The sequence below is a fragment of the Carex rostrata genome, chromosome 14 (genome assembly GCF_964058835.1).
Source record: "Carex rostrata chromosome 14, lpCarRost1.2, whole genome shotgun sequence".
NCBI classification, from domain to species: Eukaryota; Viridiplantae; Streptophyta; class Magnoliopsida; order Poales; family Cyperaceae; genus Carex; species Carex rostrata.
The window spans coordinates 3,459,862-3,476,898 of record NC_135931.1 but is presented as its reverse complement, the minus strand read 5'-3'; the positions used below and the strand labels follow the sequence as shown (position 1 = coordinate 3,476,898).

The following is a 17,037-nucleotide window of genomic DNA, read 5'->3' as shown; positions in this document are numbered from 1 at the left end:
TTAAAGCAAAGAAAACGAAAAGTAAAAACAAAAAATAACACTAGGATCAGATATTAGGATCGGTTGTTTATAAACAACCGATCCTCATAGTATTAGGATGGATATCATTTTTAAAATTATAAAAATTTTAGCGATGTTGTACCTATCTAAAAAAAATAAAAAAATTATAAAAATTATAAAATTTGGTACAATCCAAAAAATACTTCTAAATAATTACCCCATTCCATCAAATTAAAAATATATAATTTTTTTCCTTTAATGGGAGGATGAAACAAAAAGACGGATCATTAAGAGAGCACTTGACAAATTGAAACTACTCTGATCCTAACAACAACAAAAAAGAGACATCAATCAATATGAACAGGGTGCATGAAGATTTGAGACTTCTTGTTTTCAAAAGAATTTTGCAGTACAATGTCTACATTTTCGTAAAATACTTAATAAATGGTAAAAAAATTCAGAAAAATGTAAAATTTGATCTCCAAGCACATATTAAAATGGAGAACAAGATGAACGGTTCGGATCGACCGTTTGGATTTTGAAAAGTCGAATTTGGACCATTGGATTTTAACCCTCATATATATATATGAGGAGAGTTAAAATGCACACTCCATTTTGTGCTTCTAACGTGTACCCTCTCCTCATATCTTAATTTTCAAAGTTCAAGTAGTCGATTCGAATCTTCCAACGTGTTCTTCATATTAAAATATGCTTGGAGACCAAATTTTACATTTTTTTGGAATTTTTTTACTATTTTTTCAGAATTTTTGATTAAACTAAACAATAATAAAAAATTCAGTAAAGTGATGATTTTCAAAAATTCTGAAAAAATAGTAAAAAATGTAAAATTTGGTCTCCAAGCACATTTTAATATGAAGAACACGTTGGAAGGTTCGAATCGACTATTTGAACTTTGAAAATGAAGATATGAAAGAAGGCTGCACGTTAGGAGCACAAAAAGATGATGCATTTTAATCCTCCTCTACATATAGCACCAAACTTCTGGTACATGTTGTGGTGGTTAGTGATTACTGATCAAATGGTACACGTGTTTAAGCAAAACAGACCGAGGGAACGGAGGCGGCGGCGGTGGTTGTATATATTCAGTGTTAACGAAGGTGACGTGGAAGCTGGAGGAATGAAGCAACTTGGCCGCTGTGAGCATAGGTGTTATGTGGCCTTGTGCTGGGTAAGCCATAGTGTATTTATACTTGGGCGGGTACGGGTACCCCGGGTATACCCGGGACGGGTACGGGTACGTCTCGGGTACGGGTATACTCGGGTACAAGAGTATACGGGTACGGGTATGGCGGGTATAATTTTCAAAAATCATACCCTACCCGTCTTATACCCGTACCCGTGTACCCTTGACGGGTAAGGCGGGTACGGGTATTTTTTTTTTTTTTCTGGCTTTTTGCTTTTTTTTTTTTGTTGATTTTTTGTTGGGCGGGAAAAAACAGAAATTTTGAAATTTGAAATGACAATGAACAGTAGTCGGGTATACGGGTACGGGTACTCGAGTACGGGTAAAGTCGGGTACGGATAAACTCGGGTAGGGTATGGTCGGGTATTGGTCCAAAAATGTGAGTCCGGTCCTATTTTTGCCCCTACCCGCGTACCTGCGTACCCGACCCATACCCGGGCGGCGGGCACGGGCGGGTAGGGTAGGGTATACCCGTTAAGGGTATTGTTAATACTCTAGTAAGCCATGCACACCACATGGGGTTTGCTGTCTGTGGGAATCAAACCCATGGCCTGTCTGAACCTACTAATAAATTCTCTCTAGCTAGAAGTAGAGAACTGTAGGAACAATGACTCTATGATATATCTCTGTCTCTCTATATGGACATTTATAGCCTGGGTTTGGCAATTTATAATTGGTCAGGTGGATCACGAGAAGCCTAGAGGACTCAAATTGATAGATCGATTCAAATTGAAGAGAACAACTGCCCAAGGGCTTTTCATCAAAAAAAAAAAATGAATGTATTATTTAATAGATCGATCCGAATTGAATTTGAATAAAACAAAAGTTGATCGATCCAACTGCCCAATCGTACACGGCGTAAATTGCATTGATTTTGGTACGGCATGATCTTACATTACTATGTTTTTTTTTCTTTGTACTTTTCCTGGATACTATATTATATTACGCATCTTTTTGAACATCTGTTCGAATCGGAATCAAATATGCTTTTCTTCGGCAGGAATACATTTACCTTCGGCTAAGGCTACGGTGATATGGGTTACATAGAAAGGCTACCATGCTATAGTTTAATATTTAAGTTTTTAAAATTTTAACGGTCGATCAGAACTGTTCATTTTGTTCTCTATATTAATATATATTTGGAGACTAAATTTTACATTTTTTTGAAAATTTATTTTACTATTTTTTTAGATAGATAGAAAATCACTTGTTCTAAAAAATTCTGCACTATTCAAATATTTGATTTTCTATCTATCTAAAAAAATAGTAAATTTTTTTCAAAAAATGTAAAATTTGGTATCTAAACATATATTAATATGGAAAACACAATGAACGGTTCGGATCGACCGTTAGAATTTTGAAAACTCGAATATTAAGCCGTAGCACCGTAGCCCTCTATGCAACCCATAGTACCGTAGCCTTATGTTCGTCGTAAGTCTTAACTATTTAAATATTTTTTAGAAGTTCAGATTTCGAGATAAAATATATTGTTTTTCTCTTTTTTTTTCAAAATTTAAATGGTCCGATTACTATTTCATCAAAAAGAATATAGAGTTGAAATTAGTTAGAAAAAAAAAATTTCAGGTATGCAAATATTATTTATTATTTACGTATTTTCAAAAAATAGAGGTGGATCTTAGTATACTTTAAAAGGACTAAGTCACTCCTATATATATATTTTTAATTATGTGTATTAAATATTTAATTAAATTTCTTATTTATTAAGTTTTTATATAATTCAGTCCTCTCATGACTACAATAGTTATGAGAGAACTTGAGTATAAATTCCACCTACCACATTATACAAATCATGATGTTTAAGTTGAAAAACTTGACTCCATATTTCATTAAAAAAAAAAAACCTTTACATAAAACCGAATTTTTTTTTTCCTATAACATTGCTATCTGCCTTCCGTGTGCGAGGCAATTCACTCCCAAGTTTAGAAAATAATTCAATTAAAGAAATAAATAGGATTGCTGATTCATAATAGGTAAGTAATACAAATTTTAAAAACTAGCTTTTAGTGATTAGTGGTAAAGACACATGATCTCTCATAGATTCATGAGTTCGAAACTCAAATAAAGGAAATAATTGGTTATAATAACAAGAGTATTAAATAGTTTGATGGCTTGAACTCCAACTTTATTTAAAAAAAAATTCACTACAAATTTTTACTCCTTTCAATTTTCAGATGTTGTTCTTTTTAACAAACTTTACTCTTTACTCTTTACTCTTTTCAATTTTCAGATTTTGTTCTTTTTAAATAGTTGAAGAGGCACTAACAACAACTGTTTTATTTGAATAACCGGTAGTGGAGATGTCAATATCAGCTGTATTATATATATAAGAGGATGGATCGGATGACACCGTTTTTTGGTGACATCGGATGACAATGTCCATTTTCGAAGTTTCAAAGTCCAAATAGTCGATCCAAACCATTCAATATGATGGATATATTAAAATCTACTTGCAGATCAAATTTTACATTTTTTTTGAATTTTTTTTACTATTTATTAAGTATTTAACAAAATCGCTATATTCGGACCGTTGAATTTTTGTACCCATCTGAATAAATCCAAAAAAAATTCAGAAAAATGTAAAATTTGATCTGCTAGCACATTTTAACATATCCATCAAGTTGAACGGTTTGGACTTTGAAAATGGACGGTGTCATCCGATGTCACCAAAAAACGGTGTCATCCGATCCCTCCTCTATATATAATCCATGTTGTGTGGGTAAATATAATTCATTCCTTCACACACATAACACAACAATTGATAATAACAACATAATATGAAGTGCATTATTATTTACAAACATATACACTACAAATGTACTTAATTCAAATTGTAAACATACAACAATGAATAAAAAAAAAATAGTTTTGAAATTTCTCCAAGAAAAAAAGAGAGAAGAATTAAAATGCACGACTACGAAGAAACAAACAAAATTCACTTCATTTATTACTGTTGAATTTATTTAAGCCTAGTCTGAATTATTTGAGAGAAGCACATTTTTTACCAATTTCTGAAAATTAACAAATGAGGGCCCACCATTTTGCGTCGCCATGGCTGCACTCTCCTTCCACTTCAGTGCTCTCTCTTTCATCTTCTTCCCCTTCTCTCCCCCCATTATCTCTCTTATCATTACTTCCACCTCAATTCTTTTTACATTGTTATCAATCTCCATTCCTATCCCCCATTCAGTGCACACAAACCGACAGTTTGTCTGTTGCTCTGCAAAGAAAGGCCAACTAACCACCGGCACCCCACCGGATATAGTCTCTAAAGTCGAGTTCCATCCGCTGTGCGTGAGGAAAGCCCCGATTGCCGGGTGTTTTAAAACTGCCTCTTGCGGACACCAGCTTGCTAACATGCTCCTCTCTTTTATTTCTTCCAAAAATTCCTCTGGTAAAACCGCAGTGTTACCCCTAACAAGATCTGGCCTAATTATCCACAAAAACTCGTATCCGGTATTCGCTAACCCCCATGCAAACTCTATCAATTGTTGGTTCGTCATGACTGTCACACTACCGAAATTGACGTACACTATCGACCCTGCCTTCTTTCCTTCAAGCCAGTCGAGACAACCAGGTTGCATCTTCCAAAGGTTTGAACCGAGCGACTTGAGCGAGCTCTCCTTTATTTGGTGTGAAAGCATCGAAACGGGTCCTATTTCGTATATGGGAGGCAGCATTGTTGCAATCTGGTCTAAAACCGGCTGTTCAAATTCGCGAAACGTATTAATTGCGATAGCTGATGCGTCAGATGCCCGATCCATTATGTAAAGGACATACTTTATCATAATGTCATCTGGATTGGTTGTACGAATGAAGGTCGGGAAGTCTTTCAGCCTCATGTTATTAAACCCTGGCACAAAGTCGACTGGCGTGTCGAGATATCCGTTGTTTAGTTGATCCATATCTTTAATTAAAAGAGGACATAAAAAAAATTAAAATTTCAGAATGAATCATGAGTATATTAAAAAAAATCTAGTTATTAAATGGCTAGTTATCCACACACAATCAATCATGCAGTGTGCAGAGTACAAACCTTTCAAAGGAATGAGACCTTTCTCCAGTAGTGTCTGGTAATGGAGGTAACCGAGTAAACCACAGGCGCTGGCCGTCCATAGCAACGCGCATGGGATCCCTATCTCCTTTGCTGCGTCCATGGCAAAACACATGGTGAAATCTGCGAAAACACATGTCACTTTAGGAGTGACTGGATCCGACTCATTGAGCCTACGAAGGAGGTCCCTGAAGTATGGGAGGCCTTTGTTGGTCATGATGGATTCACATAGAGCTGGTACATCTTGCGTCACGTCTTCGTCCGAGTAAGGAAGCCCATCAGGTATCGCCGTGAACTGGAAGTCGGGAAGTCCGTTGAGACTGGTAGGACCTGAAAATAGGCCGACATAACGAGTGTTAATTAAGAAAAATGAAATATCAAATCAATTTAGCAAAGATATATAAAATTGATGAACGTACTTGTAAATTATAACTATTAAGAAAATTACAGAAAAGACACTAAAACTATAACACAGTAATATATATCGTTTTTGAACTTATAATTAATTTGCATTATCAGTTATTTTGAAACAATCAAATGGTACACGTTGTTAAGTAAAACAGACCAAGGGAACGGAGGAGGCGGCGGTGGTTGTATTCGGTGTTGACGAAGGTGACGTGGAAGCCGGAGGAATGAAGCAACTTGGCCACTGTGAGCATAGGTGTTATGTGGCCTTGTGCTGGATAAGGCATGCACACCACATGGGGCTTGCTGTCAGTGGGAATGGAACCCATGGCCTCCAGTCTAGTGTCTACTAATGAATTCTCTCTACTTTGTACAGAGAAGTAGAGAACTGTATGATATCTCTGTATCTCTTTACTTCGACGGATATGTACATTTATAGCCTGGATCTGGCAATTTATAATTGGTCAGGCGGATCACGTTAAGAATATATAAGTAAAAAATATCAGACATGTATGACTTCCTTTAATTTTACTGTCCACATGATGAGATCGAGGTAGGGACTAGGGATATTAATTTCCAAGCGTAACTCGCACATCAATCATATACATTTTTTTTTATAATCTTTATTAATTATGTACTGCGTCAAATCAAAATAGATGTGTCAATATTTTTATTCATAATAAGAGGTGTTTGTGCGCGCTAGCTTCCAAATTATTGTTATTACATTTTTGGAAACTTTCAATACAACCCGTTGAAAAAAATAATGTCGTGTTACAGTCATCTTTTTTAAATTTGACAGATGTGCACAGCAATGTGAAAATTATTCACAGAAAAATGAAATCCCACGACAATTAATTGTGTTTACTCAAGCTCACAAATATAATTGACAAGGTCTGAAAACATGCATTTTTAATATAGTATACGGATGCAAATTTTAGTTTGGTCGGAAACTGATACATATAAATATTTTTATTTTTTATTTTTTAGATATCTGTTTGTATGAATACATATACGAATACAGATAATTATCTATATATGTATTTTTAAATCTTTCAATATCCATGTGTTTTAAATTCATATATGATGAGAGACAGGAATATTATTTTTATTGGTATCTTTTGATTTAGATTTAAAGTATGATTATGTTGGTGATTAAATTTTATTAACGAGAGATATTTTTTTTTAATGACATAACAAGTGTGACATGACAAAATAATGATTGTATATGTGAATTATATCCATATTTTATGTTACTTTTATTTTATAATGAGACAACTAATATATTAATTTTTGTTACTAGTTAAATTAGAAATCCGAATTATATCTGTATTTGTAATTGTATTTGTTTATTATCCAATATGTATCTATATCTAAAATAAAAATAGATACATATATAATTTTAGCACTGTCATATCCATATTCAATCCATTTACACTCCTAATTCGATACCAAACCCGACAAGGACACTAGAACGTAAGCATATTTATAATCTAAGTTGCCAATAACAATTAATAGCGTTAGGTTATGATATGAGGTGATGACAATGTACACATATACCAATGGAAAATATTTTATTTGTTCATGATACTGTAATTAGCGCTACCTACTTGGCTACTTTATGGCTGCAATCATACATATTAATTATATGTACTGTGTTTAGAATAAATATTGCTTGGTTTTGAAATTTATCTACTTTTTATGAGTGAATATTGAATGTCAAGCCACCTAATTATTTAATGTCTATAAGGGTTTGTTCGGCAACAAGGAAATTTTGTAGGAATGAGAATTTTTAATATGAGAATGGAAATTTTGATTTGTCAATTCAAAACCAAAGTTATTTAACCCATTAAAAAATTTAGAATATAGGTGTTCGGCAAATGCATGGGAAATTGGTAAATGTTGGTTTTCTTGTTTCTTTTTATAGAATATGTAATACTAAAATTAAACTATATTAAGTGTATTGATACTAATTATTGATTATGATTAATATAATTAAACATATCAGACTTTAAAAAAAAAAATTGAGTGAATTGATTACACACTGCCATGTAATGTCATAGTGTACTGACTAGAAATGAGAAAATTACTAGACTAATGTGACAAGATTATGTTAGTCATCAAAATAGAAACTTAACTTAAAAATTAACCTTGTGTTTTATTCAATTAAAATTTCATGTACTTTCAAATTCTGTTTTCTTTAATAATTTTAGTTTTATGTTTGATAAATTATTATTGTACTGTTGAAATGCTATTTGAAGTTGTTATTAATTTTGTGTTTCAATTTTTATATTTATATATTTTAAACTATTTTAGCTTAATTACAATTTAATGAATTTAATAAATGGAACAAATAAGAACTTTGATTAATGAACAATATTGAGAAGGGAATAGGAACAAATTATTGCTCTATTTGCGTTTAATCACAAATGAGAATGAGAAAATAAATTATTGTTTGCAACTTTGGCTCTATTGCATTTAATTAATTTAGCTCAAGCGAAGAGATCAGAATTTGGGGAAAAAAAACGGAGGTGAAAGATCATTTTTTTTCCCATAAATAACAAGGCAAGAGATAGGAATAAAACCCACAAAGTATTACAAATGGGAATTAAAACTAGTCCACTGAACACCTTATTAGGAAAATTACCCTTAACCTCATTTTTTCCCAAAGTTCCCATGGTATTTGCTACAGTCGAACAGACCCTAAAATAAGGAATAGGAATAGGAATCAAAAGTTTTGAACTAATTTTTACTGTTCACCGTAGGAAAAAAAAAACTCCAGTCTAAGTAAATTTTTTTTTCCCACGTGAACAGTAATCTGCCGAACAGGGCCTAAGAGATTTCTCTATCTGATTTCACATCGGCAACCTCCCACATGAAAGATATTACTTTTGCTACTAGATTAAAATTTTTTATGAGTTTAACTTTAAATGATGTGCCAAAATTGTGAAAACCTCCGCATGTAATGTGTTTACTTGCAAAATTAATTTATAAATTTAAAATTTAATCTTACTGAACATTAACCTTACTGAAATTCACTTCTAAATAATAAAAGAAAGAAAAACGTTTTAGCTTATTTTTGGTTTAACATTTTCTCACTGTCTATATTCCATTAGCTAGCTTGATCCTAATCTACCATTCCATTTATTTCAAAGCGAGAAGAAATATCTTCTCTCTATATTTGTACCCGAAATTTTTAAGGGAGCATCTAGCTATCCCCCGTAACAATTCCCCATTTCATCTCCCAGTCATTAACTACTTCAATAACTACTAACTACCTAGGAGGACCACTTACTATTTGGGGACTACATAATATTTGAAAGATTTTACAACTGGGCGCGCGCAAGTATTCATCTATAATGCATCAAGTATTTATCTATAACACATCAAGTATTCATACCTAATATATCAATTATTATTTTTTTAAAAATGGACACATTTTTAGAGGTGGGATTTTTTTTTCTTCGTTCAATCTAATCAATATTTCTGACGATCGGTGAGGAATTAAGCAAATCTAAAACCACGAATGTTTTTGACATAATTTTATCTTTAAAATGAGATCCATGATGATATACTTTCGAGTTGTCCGTTGTACAAGTATTCATCCTTATCGAGAAAGTATTCATTCTCGTCGTGTAAGTGCAAATATAGAAACTGGACACATCACTCATCCATCTTTTACACGTTTTTAGAGGTGATTTTTTTTCTCCGTTCAATATAACCAATATTTCTGACGATCTATGAGGAATTTTGCAAATCTAAAACCACGAACGTTTTCTACACAATTTTATTTTTCAAATGAGATCCATGATGACATACTTTCGAGTTGTCCGTTGCACAAGTATTCATCTCTTATCGAGAAAGTATTAATCCTCATCGTGTAACTGTAAATATAAAAACTGGACACATCACTCATCCATTTTTTACATGTTTTTAGAGGTGGGTTTTTTTTCTCCGTTCAATCTAACCAATATTTCTGACGATTTGGGAAGAATTTTGCAAATCTAAAACCACAAATGTTTTCTACACAATTTTATCTTTCAAATGAGATCCATGATGACATACTTTCGAGTTGTCTGTTGCACAAGTATTAATATCTTGTCACGCAAGTATTCATACATAAGATATTAAGTATTCATTTATACATATTGAAGTATTCATATCTAAGACATCAATTATTCATTCATATATCTCTATTTTTTTTCAAAATTTGTTTTTATGTCATTTATTTAATACGCAGTGGCCTAATTCACCATTAATAAAGCTTTGTTCTTTGCAAAACTCACTACTTCATAAGGAAGGGGAACATAAACATGAAAAAGATTAATTGCATATATATATACAAAATTATTTTGATATGATCGACAGTGACTGATCTGACCCGGTAGAGACGTGCTCTAGTATTCATTCAAACACATTGAAGTATTCATTCATACACATTGAAGTATTCATTCCTGGCAGAGGCGTGCTTGATTGGGATGGAGTGACGGATGATCTCCGGCAGAACGTTCGCTAGAGCAGGAGCAGTAGGCATAGAGGGAAAAAAACCGAGGCGAAAGTGTAAGAGGGAGTGAGCTTATTGTATTTATCATTTCGAGGTGAGAGAGGGAGAGGAGTTTATCAATGGAAAAACGGAGGTGGAGGAGAAGATGGGATGCGGAGGTGGGAGAGGGAGGTAGAGGCGGAGGTGAGGTGAGGTGAGGTGAGGTGAGGTGAGGTGAAGGTGAGAGAGGAAGGTGGGAGGCGGAGGTGGGAGAAGAAGATGGAGGTGAAAGAGGAAAATAGAGGTGGAAGAGAAAGAGAGAAAGAGAAAAGAAATAAATGTTGTTAGAAATAGTAGTTATAATTATAATTAAAATAGAAAGTTAGTTGGGGGATGAAATGAGGGATGGATAGGTGGGGGATATTATAATTACCCAATTTTTAAATATACCATACCTCCAAAAAAGATAAATCAAACCACCATGGTTTTTGAAAATTTTAAACTTTGACACCATCTCCAAGGTGCGGGCACCTTTTTGCGGGCTGCATCTAGGCTAGGAGAGTTGAATTATATAGCAACTATAACTATTGTAGTCATGACTATATAGCAACTATAACTATTGTAGTCATGAGGAGAGCTGAATTATGTAAAAACTTAATAAAGAAGAAATTTAATTAAATATTTAATACACATAAATATAGAAATATATATAGGAGTGATTTAGTCCTTTTAAAGCCGAAATTTTTAAATATACCATTTTAAGAAAATAAATAAACCAAAACACCATCGGTGGCTGGATTTAATAAAAATAGCATGGCCGCTTTGGCGCGAAGCGGGTAGGCTGAATGTGGCCGCTCTGGTGGGAATCGGCCACTATATTGGGCCGGCTTTAGGCCCAGCGGGCTGGCCGCATTGGAGGGCAGCGGGCTGGCCGCTTTGGGGCATAGCAGCCACGCCTCAACCCAGGGCAGCGGCCATGGTACCATATATATTTTCCAGCGTTACGTTTTTTTGATATCAATCCTCATTCCTCATTCCATCCCTTCAAATCAGGTAATTTTCTTCTTCTTTCTAAATTTAAATTTTAGTTTAAAGTAGGAGTAGGAGTAGGAGTAGGAGTAGGAGTAGGAGTAAGGTAAATATTTAGGGTTTAGGATCAGGTAATTATGAAATTGTACCAAAATAATTATGAAATGGTATGGAAATTGATTATTGATCAAAATAATTGTAAAATTGTACCAAAATTGATTATTTGACCAAAATAATTATCGCATTGTACCAATATTGATTATTTGACCAAAATAATTATCGTATTGTACCAAAATTATGAAAATTAGTTATTGACCAAAATAATTAATACCCAAACTATAATTATTTTTTGAAATTTAATTTGAAATCTTAATAAGACCAAAATAAATACAGCATGGCATCTATGGGATCTGGACCGTCTTCTAGTAGGGATGTACCTTCTTCCAGTAGAGATGCACCAGTACCCACTCCATATGAGATGTCACAGTATGTCGATGCTCAGACTGTCGGTCAGGCGTTCGATAGAGGACAAGAGACGCTTAGGAGGCGCGCTGCAGAGCAGGCTGTCCCTACTCAGGAGCAGGCCGTCCCTACTCAGGAGCAGATCCCTACTCAGTTTTTCTCTACGCAGGTAAGTTATTTTTTTAATATATACAACTTGTGCATTTTTTTTATAAAAAATGATGCATAACTTGTTTGTAAATTTGTAGGAGGAAGGACTCGGCTTCAATATCGACCCAAACCCTAATGGTTTGTATTCTCCGAGTTATGTTCCGACCCAGACGATTCCTCCTGCATATCTATCAGGGTTCACTATGTCGCACCCCTTTCCACACTTTCCTGGCAGCTCACAGCCTACGCAGTATCCTCCCATACCGGACTTGAACCTAATCCGTTGTTTGTCACTGTGCGTATTCTTAATCTCTTTATTACAAAGAATGTGAAACTTGTAAATTGCAGCTTTCATTTCCTCATTTGAATCATAGGTTTGTCCCTCTGACAATTCATTTTCAAACTCTGCATGTCTACCAAATAAACCCACATTTGCTTCCTGAAAACCTGACAGGTCATTGAAAGCTGCAATCGGGTGCTCAACCCCGCGACCCGTTATCCGAAACCCTTTATCAACCTTGAATTTTTTTGTCTGCCCGAGCACAGGCCTCGTATCTGCTGTGTCACTGTGATCGCTCATGCAATCAGGATCAACATCCCCCCAATTTTCCTCTGCCTCTTGTATTTCCGGATCCACCGTCTCCTCAGTTTCCTCCGGATCACAAGACTGGGCTCGGGATCGATGGGAGTGCTGACTATTAGACGGTCGGTCCCTCTGAACTGGGGCTTGACTACTCTCAGGCATGTCAATCGGCAAAGGGATTCGGGACCGACGGGAGGGCCGACTAGTAGACCGTCGGCCCTCCTGAACTGGGGCATTACTACTTTCAGGCATGTCAATCTGGAAAGGGGGTTGGGACACTGGACTTGAGGAGGTTGAGGCATTAGCCCGAATAGCACCCCGGATTAACCTTGCAAGGGGGTTAGGACGCTGGACTCGGTTAATCTCCACAAAGAGTTCAATTATCTTGTATCCACCCCCAGAAAAACTAATTGTCTGGTTGTACAGTACTTGCCAGACTCCATCATTCTGAACAGGAAAAAGTTGGAACCAAGTTTGGCCTGAACCAGTGGGCATGCTAATTTTGGCCTGAATATCAAGGTCATATCGATCCTGATTCAATCCGAGGTTCTGAGAAATAATCGATTTCAGAACCAACAAATCAGTACCCGAGATTACAGGTATCACAGAAATAGGCCCGATACTGTAATAAACCCCATTAGGGCCTGTTAAAATCTCACCACCAGTGTAAATAGATACCATAACAGCCATTTGGTATGAGTATAAGAAAACCTAAAATTAAAAATTAATTAAATTAATTATAAATACTAAATTTTTTTTTAAAAGAAAGAAAATAAAATACTTACAGCTGAAGCGGCACTAGTGGCATATGACCTCTGTGCGTCAAATGAATCTCTCTCTGCTTATATAAAATGAATACCTCTCTCCTACAACTCTGTATATATATATATTATTTAAGGGTGCCCTCTACCCCAGGAAGCGGCTCTGGCCGCTACCCCCCAAAGCGGCCAGCCCGCTGGGCCTAAAGCCGGCCCAATATAGTGGCCGATTCCCACCAGAGCGGCCACGTTCAGCCTACCCGTTTCGCACCAAAACGGCCATGCTATTTTTATTAAATCCAGCCACCGATGGTGTTTTGGTTTATTTATTTTCTTAAAATGGTATATTTAAAAATTTCGGCTTTTAAAGTACACTAAGATCCACCTCTGTTTTTTGAAAATGCGTAAATAATAAATATTTGCATATCTGATAAATATATTTTTTCTAACTAATTTCAACTCTCTATATTCTTTTTGATGAAATAGTAATCGGACCGTTTAGATTTTGAAGAAAAGAGAAAAACAATATATTTTATCTCGAAATCTGAACTTCTAAAAAATATTTAAATAGTTAAGACTTAAGACGAAGATAAATATATTCCTGCTGAAGAAAAACAGATTTGATTCCGATTCAAACAGATATTCAAAAAGATGCGTAATATAATATAGTATCCAGGAAAAGTACAAAGAAAAAAGACATAATAATGTAAGATTATGCCGCACCAAAATCAATGCAATTTCTGCCGTGTACGTTTGGGCAGTTGGATCGATCAACTTTTGTTTTATTCAAATTCAATTCGGATCGATCTATTAAATCATACATTGATACGTAAGACGGTAAGACAGGCAACTGTTCTCTTCAATTTGAATCGATCTATCAATTTGAGTCCTCTAGGCTTCTCGTGATCCGCCTGACCAATTATAAATTGCCAAACCCAGGCTATAAATGTCCATATAGAGAGACAGAGATATATCATACAGTCCGATCAAAATCTGCTGCGATTCTAAAAGGAAAAGCAGGACCCTGCGATCCTTCATCTCCACCGTTAATTAAAATAGATGGTTGAGATTAAAATGAGAAAATAAAATCCCAAAACTTCTCCTCTTCTCTGCCCTTCTCCACTGTTAACTAAATAGATGGTTCAAATGCCCTTCTCTTCTCTGCCCACATTTTCTAAACCTCAATCCTCCGTTGTTTACTAAACTTCTTAAGCTCTTTTGTTTTACTGATTCGTTTTGACGGGAGCTGAAGCGATAATCTTGATTTCCCACCATTTTCCTTTCCACATTTCTCTTCCTTCTCTATTCACTCTTTGTGAAAATTTCGCAATTCCTTGTCAGACCTTGGTAAAAAGGAAATTAATTAATAATAGGAAGTCAATTGGGTTAGAAAGAACGTTTGAGGGGTATAAGATAGATAGCTAAGAGGTGTAATGTATGTACCACTGGTACTGATATGTAACGCAATTTACATTAATGCAGCCTTGGGAGCATCTTCCAAGTTTAAAAAAAAAAAAAATGGAAATTAATAGGCAGCACAACCATGTCAGAAAATGAAATTCTAATAGACTTAAGTAGGAATAGAAGCTTATGCAAGCTTATGCAAGCATTCTAATAGACTTAAGTAGGCTAGGCGGCCACCAGTTTGGTTTATCTTTTTTGGAGTTATAGTACATTTAAAAATTTCGGTATTTGTACACTTTGTCTGATAAAAATAATAGTATTCAATATCATTATCATTTATAGTGTATTATTTTCTTTGCTTCTTTTTTCTTTTTGCTCTGTGCTTTCAAAAACTACTATATAGTGTAGTGGTATGTAGTTTGTATGAATGAGTGAGAATTTTGAACTGGTTTTGATCGTCAGAAGTGTGCGTCTTTTTACTTTAGTTTTGTTTTTGATACACTAAGTTCTCATGAATTTTGTTTAAATATATCACTCGTAAAATAAATCAGCTTCAATGATTTAAAATTATCATTTGAATTCATTCAATAGATCAGTCTTTAAATTGATTATTGGGCATAATCTAAATAATAAATTTGGGAGCTGTTAGTTACAGAATGTAAATTCAGGGTCTTTGAGGCTTTATTCCTATATTTATTCTTTTCTAATAGTCTCGCGGATCACGAGTACCACCAATATGTTAATTACTCAATACTTGCTCCCATTAAATAATATTTTCTCTGCAATTGGCCCGATGAACAGCACATGACACAAGATTTTATTGCTCTTTCGGTACATTGAAATGTGTAACTTGTTAAAATAAAGACGCATCGTGAAAATTGCATAGAAAATATTGTTTTTTTTAATGTAATCTTCTAATTAGACAGTTTGATTAATATGTAAAATATATAATAATCATATTTAGCAAAAATTTTGTAGGAGTGAGTTTGTAGGTTTAAAAATATTATAATTGTAAGATTAAGTTTGAAGAATCAAGAAATCAATAAGACTTTAGGAAGATTAATATTAAAAAGTAAAGTAATTTTGAGATTGTTGATTTATGAAGTTATACGTTCGATACGGAAGCAAACTATTCCAGACAGAATATATTGATTAGCACAAAATAATTATTCTGGATAGAGAAGCGTTTCAGCACTAAATAATTATTTTGGTTGGCAATCATTTATAACAGAAAATTCTGTACCATCCAAGAACTCTCTAGATTGTGTCCGTTTCAAACGGATGCTAACCGTATTGTACACTATTCAAGTTACATAGAATTGAGATGAAATATACTATTCGTTCTGTACAAACATAAACGTACTGAATGATTAGTATATGATTAAAAAAGACTATGCATATAGAAAATAATGTAGAATATATTTAACGATTTTATTTTAACATTTAAGTTTTAAAATTTTAAAAATAGAGACATAATAAACGTAAAAAAAATAAAAATATTTAACCGTCGTTTAGAATACACATGTTTACGTTGAGTTCGAAACAGAGGAACCGAGGAACCAATCCAGTTCGAAACAGAGGAGCCAACAGATTTTTAGGAGCAAGTGGCGGACAGAACAGGAAATAAATCAGCTGAAATTCTGAAATCGGGTACTGTTCACCTTGAAATTCCTGCAATCTGAAATCCAGCCATTGATTTTTTTCGAGAACGCATCTCGAAACAGCTGATTTTTCCTTGCACATATCTCGAAAACAGTTTGACGGCTGGATTTGGATTGCAAGTATTTCAGAGTATTTGAATTGCAAGTATTTCAGGGTACAGTATTGACCTCGGATTTCAACAAATTTGGATCCGACAGAACAGCACATGCTGGGACTGTTTTTCTTCTTGTTTCATTAAATCTGCGGCCCATAAAGCAAGGGATTGCTACGTGGGTTGATCTAGATCTGTTGTTTATTATTAATATTATTAATTTTTTATTCTTATCTTATTTATTAATTTTTTCTTGATATAATTCTTAATATTTGTTGGTGTTCGTGTTATTAACTCTGTTCCCTTCCCTGGGAAGCCAATCGGCTCCTTTTCTTGAGAAAAGGAGGACCCTCCTATTTTCCAATCCGAACCGTTTAACATTGATCAAACGGCTTCAATTTCTTTTTAACATGACACAAATCTCAAAGCACAAATAAATCAGATGTAATTGAAGCTGTTTGATCGATTTTAAACGGTTCGGATTGAAGAATAGGAGAGTCCTCCTTTTCTCAAGAAAAGGAGCAGATTTCATTCCCCTTCCGTGTATCTAATTGCATTTTTTTTGAAGTAAAGAAAGGAGGTCAAGAATCCGCATCCTTCTCTAACTCAAGCAAATTATAAATAAACGGTCCATGCATATTAATTCCAAGGTCAAAGTCGATTAGTAGAGTTAAAATTAATTCGATACCTATATCTTTTTTTACTTTCGTGCCAAGTTAAAAATACTATTTTGGACT

At 34.4% G+C, this 17,037-nt stretch overlaps 1 protein-coding gene across 1 annotated transcript; it reads right to left on the bottom strand.

Annotated features, from left to right (window-relative positions):
• Positions 1–4,027: 4,027 nt before the first annotated feature.
• Positions 4,028–6,137, bottom strand: LOC144565402 (7-deoxyloganetin glucosyltransferase-like). Its single transcript, XM_078315145.1, has 3 exons — positions 5,842–6,137; positions 5,259–5,606; positions 4,028–5,129 (listed from the first exon to the last, which is right to left on the bottom strand). The coding sequence occupies exons 1-3, from the start codon at positions 6,008–6,010 to the stop codon at positions 4,192–4,194; spliced, it is 1,455 nt and encodes a 484-aa protein (XP_078171271.1). The 5' UTR covers positions 6,011–6,137; the 3' UTR covers positions 4,028–4,191.
• Positions 6,138–17,037: the final 10,900 nt, after the last annotated feature.

Bases quoted from the DNA above. Each gene is read 5' to 3' on its own strand.
- LOC144565402 (XM_078315145.1), bottom strand. From the start codon at position 6,010: ATGGGTTCCATTCCCACTGACAGCAAGCCCCATGTGGTGTGCATGCCT. The intron at 5,607-5,841 runs GTCTGTTTTACT...GCCTATTTTCAG, and splicing joins CCGCCTCCTCCGTTCCCTTG to GTCCTACCAGTCTCAACGGA. The intron at 5,130-5,258 runs GTTTGTACTCTG...TTTTAATTAAAG, and splicing joins AGGTCTCATTCCTTTGAAAG to ATATGGATCAACTAAACAAC.